The sequence below is a fragment of the Hordeum vulgare genome, chromosome 1H (assembly GCF_904849725.1).
Source record: "Hordeum vulgare subsp. vulgare chromosome 1H, MorexV3_pseudomolecules_assembly, whole genome shotgun sequence".
Classification (NCBI taxonomy): domain Eukaryota; kingdom Viridiplantae; phylum Streptophyta; class Magnoliopsida; order Poales; family Poaceae; genus Hordeum; species Hordeum vulgare.
The window spans coordinates 322,889,235-322,900,323 of NC_058518.1; the positions used below are offsets into that span (position 1 = coordinate 322,889,235).

At 46.6% G+C, this 11,089-nt stretch overlaps 1 protein-coding gene across 1 annotated transcript; it reads left to right on the forward strand.

Annotated features, from left to right (window-relative positions):
- Nucleotides 1-5,142: 5,142 nt before the first annotated feature.
- Nucleotides 5,143-10,694, forward strand: LOC123433639 (putative leucine-rich repeat-containing protein DDB_G0290503). Its single transcript, XM_045115462.1, has 8 exons — nt 5,143-5,840; nt 5,944-6,141; nt 6,229-6,354; nt 6,471-6,526; nt 6,777-6,900; nt 7,225-9,285; nt 9,869-9,975; nt 10,100-10,694. Exons 1-8 carry the CDS (start codon nt 5,766-5,768, stop codon nt 10,284-10,286), a joined length of 2,934 nt encoding a protein of 977 aa, XP_044971397.1. The 5' UTR covers nt 5,143-5,765; the 3' UTR covers nt 10,287-10,694.
- Nucleotides 10,695-11,089: the final 395 nt, after the last annotated feature.

Sequence of the window (11,089 nt, forward strand, 5' to 3'; positions counted from 1 at the left end):
CCAACACTCGTGGTAAGTCTTCAGGGCAAACTTCCAAACCCTCACAATCTCGGTCACCCGGCGATCCACAATTGACTGCCCGATGCTCTAGACCATGACGCCTAGCCGTCTGGAGGATGCACAATCCTCAAAGGTAACACGCGTCGGTTCCATAGAGGAATAACTTCTTCAGTGATGCTCAATCACTTGGGTTTTGGTTTGGGTTTGGGTGTTTGGGGTATTTCCTCACTTGATGATTTTCGCTCAAAGGCTCCGAGGAATTTGGGTTGCTCTAAATGACTAGTGTCAGTTTCTCTCGGAGCAGCCAACCAGCTAGTGGTTGTGGGGGTGCCTATTTATAGCCTGGGAGCATCCCGACATGATTTGACATAAATGCCCTTTAATAATATGACCGTTGGGTGGATAAGATGTGGGACAGGTGGCGCATGGCGCGACAACTGTCGGAACTTTCAACTGTGAAAGTCTTCATGTCTCTCATATTCCTCACTTTGAAGATTTAGTAGGTGTAGCTTTGGGTTGAGCATCATGAAGAAATTAGTTCCATAGTTTTACCTCGACCCCCTTTAACAGTACGGTGTTCCTATGACTCAAGTATAAAGAAAATGAAATAGAAAGAGTAAATCTTCAAGCTTCAAAGTCTTTAGTGTATTTTTTTTGGGACACACCGAATTCGTCATCTTCAATATCTTCATGAGGAATATCAATTTCTTCGCAATTTCTTCGCGATCAAAGTCTTCAAGGAATGACCAAAGTCTTCACCCGAAGACATACATTTTAGGGGTCGATATTCATCGAATAACTCAAACTCCTAAGTGACTTATAGAGCCTGTGTACACTCACAAACATATCTGTCTCTTAACCTATAAGTCTTCAAACCACCAACATCACTAAGGGGCACTAGATGCACTTACAGCTGTCAAATATTTATTTTTTAGTTTAATACACACATAAAATAGCACACCGTGATTCCAAAATTTTATTTCTGATAGCTGCCCATTTGTTAGGATCATTGACCCCTTGATATTCCAATTGAGTAGAGACCATTCTCTAGCCATAATTAAATTGATGATCTACAAAAGTATAGACTTTGTTGCCCCTATCTATAACATCTTCTACTATCATGCAACCAAGGAATCCACTTTCACTAACAACATAAACAAACTGAAACCTAGAAGTCTCATCTGTAAACTGAGCAGCACAGTAGCCAATAATAACATAAACCTTATAGCCCATATCACCAAAATGAGACATGTTGTCTCAAGGAATTACCGCTATTACAAGTAGGTAAATACTTAAAGCTAAAATGAAGCTCGTGACTCATTTCTCCGGTGCCCTTGCTACTTGTTTTTGTTCTAGTGATGGGCTTTTTCTACTTGGCCTTTTTAGCGAGCACCTCTACTGTAGTGTCCTTAGCAGAAGCCCTTCAAAAAATAGTGTTAATATTTTTAACTACTTTTGCACGTATAGGTGGAGGAAGTGCATGGCTAGCAAGACAATTCCTGTCTATAAAAATATTCTTTTTAAAACCTTTGGTGAGTTTTTGTAACCTGCAACTCCTTACCTCTGTCTTGGCCAAGGGGTCTTGCACCACGTCGGTTCCCATCCTGGTGGGACGAGCTAATGACTCCTAAATCGGTTTCGTCCTGGACCATTTTGGACGACCGATGGTGAAATATACGAATATTTCTATAGACTTAGAGTACAATCCAAAGATACGAAATGCATGGAGGACTCTACCTCCATCGTCGTGGCCTACCTAGTATTGTAACCCTAGCCCCCAAATGTGTCATGTAAGCGGGGGTTGGGCTCGTCGATAGTATACATACTATCTCTTGATACTTTACATGTACTTTGTACATACTCCAACACAATAAACACAAAAAATAAGTAGGCTATTATCTTCTCCGGAAAGCATGAGCCTAGTTAAACCTCGCTCCTATTACCATCGTGTATGTCGCTAGCTATGATACCTACTAAGAGATCTGCCGAATTCAACTCCGACACATAAATCACCATAGAGGGTGAGACCACCAAGTGCACTACTTGAAGTGTCAAAAACCATTGCGACCACTAGAGTTCACAACACACCATAACCATATTTTGTGAGGCATCCTTGTAATGCCACTACACTACATATCGACTTCATTGCTTACACAATAAAAATGTTGGGTGCACAAACCCCTAAAAAGACATATTGGATAGCCAATGATGAAGATCATGACACGAACAAAGTTTACTTGACACCGTCATCATATGCATATCGGACTCAATGCCAATGGATCCAAGGCAGCCTCCCCATCATCCACGCGAACAAGTCATGATGAGGACATCAACGCCATTGTTACACCCACAAATCCTGCTGCCTCTATCAAGTCAAAAGACAACCATCTCTCTATCCGAAGGCACTTGAAAGTGATGTGTTTAACAAGGGCATCAACACAAGCAACACAAATGTCACTCGGCTGATGGAAACATAAGGGAGCCTCAATATCTAGAGTTTTTGAGGAAATCACGGTAGTGCTTGCTGAAAACCCTATTCCAAATTTTGGCTTGGTAATTCTATAGTAACCCTCCAGAATAACCGTTCTTAATTAAGCTGAATATGTTAGTCGCCCCATGTATTAGTTCCTATGACAACAAACGCGATTTCAATTTCTTTCTCTATAAAATGGATGTGGTTTCCTCGTTCTCCTCTCATGGTAAACGAAAGAAGATGATAGCGATCATACATTGATGGCGATCTTCGTGGATGAGCGAGAGCCATTTCGTGAACCTCTTGATCGTGGTTTATAGGGAATCACTAGCGATAGACATACATCGGCAAGAGGTATGGCAATTGAATGCAAAAGGCTGGTGATAGGCATTAACTATGATATTTATTTTCTAATAAGAATGATGATGCATAATTGATTTGTTGGCACTGATGTGTTAGAAGATGCATATGGATACATGTTTTTGTCATTCAATAAAAACTCTAGCCACACTAACAACATAGCTTTCATGGATGTTGACTTAGAAACATAATTTTGAAAATAATAATCATCAACCCCTTGCTTCAAGTGCACCACTCTTTTTTCCTTTATCCTTTTGTCCTTGTAAAAATGAACCCCAGGGATTATTCATCGAACACAGCACTTGCGTGCCCAAGACAATCCAACCAAAATATTTCTAGAAATACCTACGTTGTCTTTCTCACGGGTTTATCGAAACATACACAAATTACGCGGCTCCATAAGTCCATGAGACCCGCACGAACAAAAGCATGATTGTACAATTTTCCTATCTCACGGTTTCAATGCGTCCAAGGAAGAGGAGTGGAGCACCGTGGTGAGGAGAAGGTTCGAGTGGGTGTTCTTTTGTTGTTGAAGCGACTGTGTTTTTGTTTGTTTGTTGAAATACTCGTGATTTTTATGTGTAGCGCCATCCCTTGCAATAGACATGTTTTTTTCCTTGCAACGGAAATTGTTGTATATTTATTAATACAATCTAGAAATAGGGTCTTGAGTTGCAACCCGCTATGAGTCAGTTGCATAATATTTGATGTAGTCTGTGAGTATAAAATATTATCCTGCTTATAACTAGACAAAAATCGTGTAAAACCCTAATCAGTACATGTGTGTCTCGACCTCACACAACGGAACAAGGACACTAGGGCTGACTTGGCCACCCTCGTAGACTTGACGCACCGCAAAGAACATCTCATCAATGCATTCCAATAACATTAATGTCAACACTCACCGCTCGCGAAAAGACCCAACAAACATCGATCACCATGAACCATAGAGGGAGAGACTTTCTATAGTTGCAGAGCTTGTGGAGCCAAAACCCATTATGGCGAGCGGAGGTCACAACGCACCGGAACCATATTTTGTGAGGCATCCTTGTAATCCCACCACACTACATACTAACTTCATTGCTACACAATAAAATTTGCATGTATACAACCTCCACAACACATGATGGACCGTCGATGATGGTAGGCATGAATCGAACAAAATTTGCTCGCCGCCGTCATCATAGGCACATGAGACTTGATGCCAACGGATCCAGAGTATCCTCCCCATCATCCACACAAACAAGTTAAAAAATAGCCATCTCGCTATCCGTAGATACTCCAAAGTGATGCCTCTTAGAAGCGGATCAACACAATTGTCATTTACTCTTGGAAAACCCGAGGGAAAGACACTATCGGGGTTGTGAGGAAATCGAGGTAGTGCTAGCTAAAAAATCATATTCTGACCTTCGCCTTGATCATGATATCAATTCTTAGATAGCCCGATCAATATCTTAGTCGGCCTGTGTATTAATTACTATGCTAACTGACATGGTTTCCTCTCTCTTCGCCCATGGTAAACGAAGGAAGATGACGTTGGCGGTTCTGTATTGAGAGTGATCCACATGAACAATCAAGAACCAATGCTTGGACCTATTGTTTCTTGTTTTTTGGGCATTACTAGTGATAGACATGCATCAACGAGAGGACGACGGACAATTGCACATAGGACACTAGCGATAGATATTAACTAGTGTATTTATTGGCCAATATTGATGCAAAATTGATTTGTTGACCCTAATATGTTTGAAGATGCATATAGATGCATGTTTTTGCCATTCAGTAGTAACTCTAAGCGAGAATGACATCAAAACTTTCGTGGATGCTGACTTGAAGATATAATGTTTTCACGTATATAATTCAACACTCCCACATTTCAACCACACCGTAAAATCATTTATCTTTTGTTCGTGTACAAATAAACCCAACGGATTATTCATCGAACACGCCCCTCGTGTGTCCAATCGAATTCTTCAACCAAAACATTTCGAGAAACACTTGCCATGTCTTTCTCATGAATCTACTAAAACATACACAAATCACGCGGTTGCATAATTCAGATTCCATGAGGCCCGCACAAGTGAAAGCAAGATCACGCCGTCTCACGATTTTACATCAACATCGACAACACTCTTTCTGTAAACAAAAACAAAGAAACATCAACAACAACACTCACTAACCCCTTTGCTAAACCAGCAAAGAAGGAGAATTAGTAGGTCTCAAGTAAGTCGCTCACACGTCCACGTTTCTTTCACAGGAGGAGAAGAAGAATTGCCGTCGGCAGGTCAGCCCAGAGCCTCAGTGTGATCGGTCTCCTCCTTGCCGGCGTAGCACAGCTGTGAAGCTCACGCCATGGCGGCTCGAGATTTTTATCCGTCCCCGTCTCCCAGTCGCCCTCCTCCCACCTCGCTCTAACTAAATAAATCCCCATTACCCTTTTCCCCAAATCAATTGACCACCATTTTATAGGCTCCGAACCTTCTCTCTCCTCCCCCCTCCTCTCTCCATTCCCTAAACCCCCCAAATCAGAGAGAGAGAGAGAGCACAAAGCAGAGCTCAGCTGGGTTCCTTTCTCTCACTAGATCTGTCCACTGGTGGTGTGCCCCTGCCTTTGCACAAAGCCGCCCCGGCCTTCTTGCTTGCCTGCGGTGTCACCCACTGGCCACTCCCTCCCTCCCACTCTCTATGCGTGCTCCGCCACTGCCTCCATGTGCTGGTCTCGCCGCTCTAACTAACCACCGCGCGCACCGCACAGCAATGCCAAGCCTGGCGTCACTGGATTCGCGCGCACGGCATTGCAATGCCGCTGTCGATCGACGCGTGACGGACTAGCCGGGCGGCCAAGAAGAGAAAGCAAGATTTCGTCTGGTTCTGTTGGGGGGCGGTTAGCTTCTTGGGCTGATTCCTCTCGGGCGCGCCCGCCGCCGCCGGCATGTTCAAGTCGGGGAGGTGGCGCGGCGCCGGCAAGGCCAAAGCCGTGTTCAAGCTGCAGTTCCACGCCACACAGGCACGAAACGATCCCCCTTCCGGAAGAAGCGGAGTTTTCATTTTGGTTCTGGTTTTTGGCTTTCGATTTAGAGGCTTGACGAACGGAGCGCGTGTCCCTGCAGGTGCCGGAGCTGGGGTGGGAGTCCATGATGGTGGTGGTGACGCCGCAGGACGTCGGCCGGCCCACGGCGCGGACGGAGCGCGCGGAGGTCGCCGACGGCGCCTGCCGCTGGCCCGCCCCGATCTTCGAGGCCACCAAGCTCCCCTCCGGCAAGGCGACCGCCGGCGACAAGATCTACCAGTTCCTCGTCTACGAGGCCGTAAGCGATCGACCGGCCCCACATTAATCAATCCGAGCGTTTGTCTCTGCTCGATTTTGACCCGGCAATGCCGTGCCGCGCGTGCAGGGGTCGAGCAAGGCGGCGCTGCTGGGGGAGGCGACGGTGAACATGGCCGAGTACGCGGAGGCGTTCAAGCCGTCGGCGGTGACGCTCCCCCTCAAGGGCAGCCCCGCGCCCGGCGCGCTGCTGCACGTGAGCACCGACCTCCACCGTCCCCACCCTCTTAAAAAGCTTTTCCTGTGACCTGTGACGGCGACGCGCTCGCGGTTTCTGACTTTGATGGTTGCTGCTGCTGTTCCTTGTGACAGGTGACCATCCAGCGGGTGGTGGGTGGTGCCGGCGGTGGGTACGGTGACGACGGGAGGTAGGCTGTGTTGCGTCGCGTTGGTTGGGGATTAGTTTAGACACATCCGCTGCATTCTGGTCTGAGCTTTAAGAGATCATCTCATCTCATCTCGCATCAGCCAGATTCACTTAGACATTGCTGCTTGTGGCTGTTTGCGCTTTGAGGATTGTGCCTGCATTTCGGTGTGAGCCTTAGGCATGCTGCATTTGCTTTGGTTCAGGCGTTGATTGTGTAACTGGTTACTGATTCTTGCTCTTGGTGGCGGCAGTGAGAGCGGCGACACGGCAAAGTCTTCGCCGCGGAGGACGCTGCAGAGCCAGCTGAGCCGGTGCGAGGACGAGGAGGCCGAGAAGGCGAGGTCGCTTGCTGCTGACTCCATGAGCCCTGTGCATGTGAGTAACCAGTGAGGCCTAGTGGGGAAGAGTCCTTGAGAGCTTTCCTTTTTTGATCCACCATTATTGCGTTGCTCTGTTTCATTTCTGTTGATGGCCAAGAAAGAGAGCTTTTGGCATGCTAAGCATATTGCAAAGAAAAAGGGATGCTACATTTCTCCGATTGACCATTTGGGGGGTCACATTTGCTGGGGACGCTTTTCGTTTGAGATCTGATTTTCTCATTCTTGCAGAGAAGGGGGAGAATTTGGAACTGAACGCTGTATATATTATGTGATCTTCCCCTTTGTTCGTCAGATAGTAACCCACAACTTTCTTGTACAGGATGGATTGGTGATAAGCAAACCGCCAGGGATGAGGTTTCCCTTGAGAAGAAATATGCCGGCATCTGTTGAGCCACCCGGCCACCTCCACAACGCCAATGGCTTTGACGCCGTTTCGCTGTCGGGTTCAGATGGGAGCTCAGGAAGATTCACTCCCAAAACCAGTGCGAACATGCATGGCGCATTTCTTCAGGATGCGACCAATGTCCTCTCGCCTTTTGCCAACAACGCCCCCTCGAGAAACCCATTGAGCTCTGGTGACTGGTCGGGAAGCTCAGCTCCTGATGCTAGCACTGATGGGTCGACGAGCAACTCGGGTGAGACGGGGTTGAGAGGTGCAGAGGATGATGTAGAGAAGCTGAGAAGTGAGATAGGGACTTTGACAAGAAAACTGGATGTCTCAGACATGGAGCTGCAGACACTCAGAAAGCAAATTGTGAAAGAGAGTAGGCGAGGGCAAGATCTTTCCAAGGAAATGAGTAGCTTGAGGGATGAGAGGGATGCACTCCGAAGAGAATGTGAAGGCCTTAGAGGGATGAAGAAGACGATCCATGATGCAAATGGATCAGGTAAACGGTTGTCAGACGGGGAAGATCCCTGGTCACAGGTTGAGGAGCTGAAGCAAGAGCTAGGCCACGAGAAGAATTTAAATGCAGATCTGCGTCTACAGCTACAAAAAATGCAGGAATCCAACTCTGAGCTGCTTCTGGCTGTGAAGGATCTTGATGAAATGCTGGAGCAAAAGAATAGAGATATGTCCATTTTGCAAGAAGAAATAGTAGAGGATCCCCAGGAGGCAGAATATGAGCATGCACTGTCAAATGTGCACAGTGCTGGACACAAGATGGACATGTCTGAAACAAGCTCGTGCCAAGAGAAAGAAGATGAGCTTATGCTGGATGCATTGGCGAAGAAGAGTGATGGCATCGCCAGTTCTGAACTACAAGAGAAGATTCTTGAGCTGAGCGATGAAATCGAGCTGTACAAGAAAGACCGTGAGGATCTTGAGATGCAAATGGAGCAGCTTGCACTTGATTATGAGATTCTGAAGCAAGAGAACCATGACATCTCTTCGAGGCTGGAACAAACACAGCTGAGAGAGCAGCTAAGGATGCAGTATGAGTGTTCAGCACATTTGTCTATAATAAGTGATCTTGAGGCCAATGTTGAGAATCTGGAGAATGAACTCCAGGAACAATCTCAAAGATTAGAGGCTGATATAGCAGAAGTACTGGCTGCCAAGGTTGAGCAAGAGCAGAGGGCCATAAAGGCCGAGGAGTCTCTGAGGAAGGCACGGTGGAACAACGCTACCACTGCCGGGCGACTTCAGGAGGAATTCAAGAGTCTATCTTCACAAGTATCTTCTGCTTTCAGTGCCAATGAACGGCTGCTTGTGCAAGCAAGAAAAGAGGCCGCGGAACTACAGTTGCAGAAGAGCCAGTTGGAAGAATTACTGCAGAAGGCCCACGAAGATACCGCATCAGCCCAAGAACAACACCGGGTGAAGATTCAGCAGTTACTTACCCTAGTGGATTTCAAGTCGAATGAGATAGACAGGCTAGTGGTGGAGCTCAAGAGAAAGAGCGACGAGTTCGAGAACCAGAAGAGAAGCGATGAGTCAAAGTTAAATGATCTATCAGAAGAAATTGAACAGCTCAAAGCCAAGATTGACAAGTTATCAGATGAGAGGGACAAACTTGTGGAAAGGAATGAGCAGAAAGACATGGAATTGGCTGCAAATGGTGAAAAAGACATGATCTTGCAAGACAAAACTGGTGAAATTACTTTGCTCAATAAAGAGCTTGCGTTGCTCAAGGACCAGATGCAGGCATATTTGGAGGAGCTAAACACTCTGAAACGCTCCAAGAGTGAAAGGGATGAGACAATAGGGAAGCTACAAATAACTATTGGATCGTTGAAACTCCAGTACGACAATATGAAGAACTCGTTGTCCACAAAGGAGTCTGAGAAAAGCAACCTTGCTTCTCAGGTGCTGAAGCTGAGAAGAGCCCTTGAAAGCAGGGAAGGTGCGAACGAAAATGGCGTCACTTCAGATACAACGGTAAATATCGAAAACCAGATATGTTTCTAGCAAAATAGTAATAGCTTCATTAGTTTACTTTCTGTACTAACTTTTCATGTTAGCTTTCTTTCATATGCGTAGCAAAGATAGCAATACGTAAAATAGATAGATCAACAACTGAAAACTTTCCACAAACAACTAACAGGAACTCAATTCTGAACAAAGGAAGTCATAGAATATTTCCACAAGAACTCTCATTTAAACTAGTAGGTGTACCTTCCCTTTTGTATTTAAGTCAGCAAGCTGGACAGTGCACACACTTAAAACCCATGAGTTTGTGGGTTGTCAACACAAATAAGTAGGTGTTACTGTATACAGATTTTCCATTATTTACTTGTTTTCTTGCACATGGGATGACAAATCTGGCTCTAGCTACTTATATCCACTATTATGCTGTACAACTTCCTTCCTAGAGGATAGGGACAGCTTTGAATGGAGGCCCCCATTACTGAGAATATGATATTTCAGTGCATGGATCTGTTGGGCCTTTTCATAGCAATGCTCATGCTGCAATCATACACTTTGGTACCTCGAAAGTGACACACCATGTTATGCTTTGCAGGATAATCAGCACGCTAATTCTAAGCGCATCAAGCACGACACCGTCAGCACGGGGAACGGTGACGCCACGCCGAGCGCCAACGGACACAGCAACGGGCAGGACACGAGGTTATCATCTGGAATAAAATTGCTGCATTTGCTTTGTTGTCTTTCAGTTTTGCTTCGGTGATAAACGTGCAAAAGTGACTTGACAATTAACATACTTTGCTGCCGTTGATTTTCTCGCTGCCAGGGGCGCTGCTGATCATCAGTCTTCAAAGGAGCTGGAGGCTCTGAAGGAGTTGAACAAGGCGATGCAGCAAGAGCTGAACGAGCTCCACGAGCGGTATTCGGAGATAAGCCTCAAGTTCGCCGAGGTGGAAGGTGAGAGGCAGCAGCTGGTGATGACGGTGCGGACGCTGAAGAACTCGCTGAGATGATCCATGGCTGCCGCCTGCTCAGTGCTCACCCACACACCATGTAGCTTCAGGATTAGGTGATGATACCCCCTTCCCTCCCCAAAGGAGGGTTTTGTATAGGCGAGCAGCTGGACGGTGATGGAAACAAACATCGTCCAGGGGCTTGCAGAGGCCAACCCTGGTAGCAGGGTCATGTGGCCTGTCACAATACACAGCATGTAGATCCATTCCCCCCACACAATAATGTTTCTGTGTTTTTTTTTCCTCTTCGGCATTGATGTGTGCAGGATGTGTCAGTTGTTGTACCTCTAGAGAGAGCCGACTGTGTGTGTGTGTGTGTGTGTGTTGTATAATTCTCCTGGTGTTTGGCTATATGCTGGAAGAAAGAAAAGTGAGAGATGAAAGAAATGAAGGGACAATTTCAACTTTTTTTTTTTGGAAGCAACTGACAGTTTGAGCTTGGACTTGCATCCATTCGATGTTCCTGTCTATATGTGTCTGAAGTAGCACGGAAATACCGGATCACCCCTGGGTCGCTCGTCAGGGCGGCATTCTCTGTGATCTCCGGCGCCACCACCTCCTGGTGCTCCTCCCGCCGTGGCCGCCGGCGACCGCGGCCGCGGCAGGCCCTGCTTCCTTGTTTTCCTTGGCTCTCCCTGTCTTCGTCCAGGCGGCTCGGCAGATCACCACGGTTGTCTGCAGCTGCCCGGCGCAGCGTCTCCCTGCGCTCTTGCGTCCCATCTTCCGCCATCTCAGGTCCAGTTGTAGCCATGGAGCATGTTGGTTGTACCTGGCAGGGATGGAATTGTGTGAAAACCCTTAAC

What these genes read in the sequence shown, in the direction of transcription:
- LOC123433639 (XM_045115462.1), top strand. Translation starts at nt 5,766, where the DNA reads ATGTTCAAGTCGGGGAGGTGGCGCGGCGCCGGCAAGGCCAAAGCCGTG. An exon ending in CGCCCGGCGCGCTGCTGCAC is followed by an intron (nt 6,355 to 6,470) that starts GTGAGCACCGAC and finishes TCCTTGTGACAG; the next exon opens with GTGACCATCCAGCGGGTGGT. An exon ending in ACTCCATGAGCCCTGTGCAT is followed by an intron (nt 6,901 to 7,224) that starts GTGAGTAACCAG and finishes TTTCTTGTACAG; the next exon opens with GATGGATTGGTGATAAGCAA.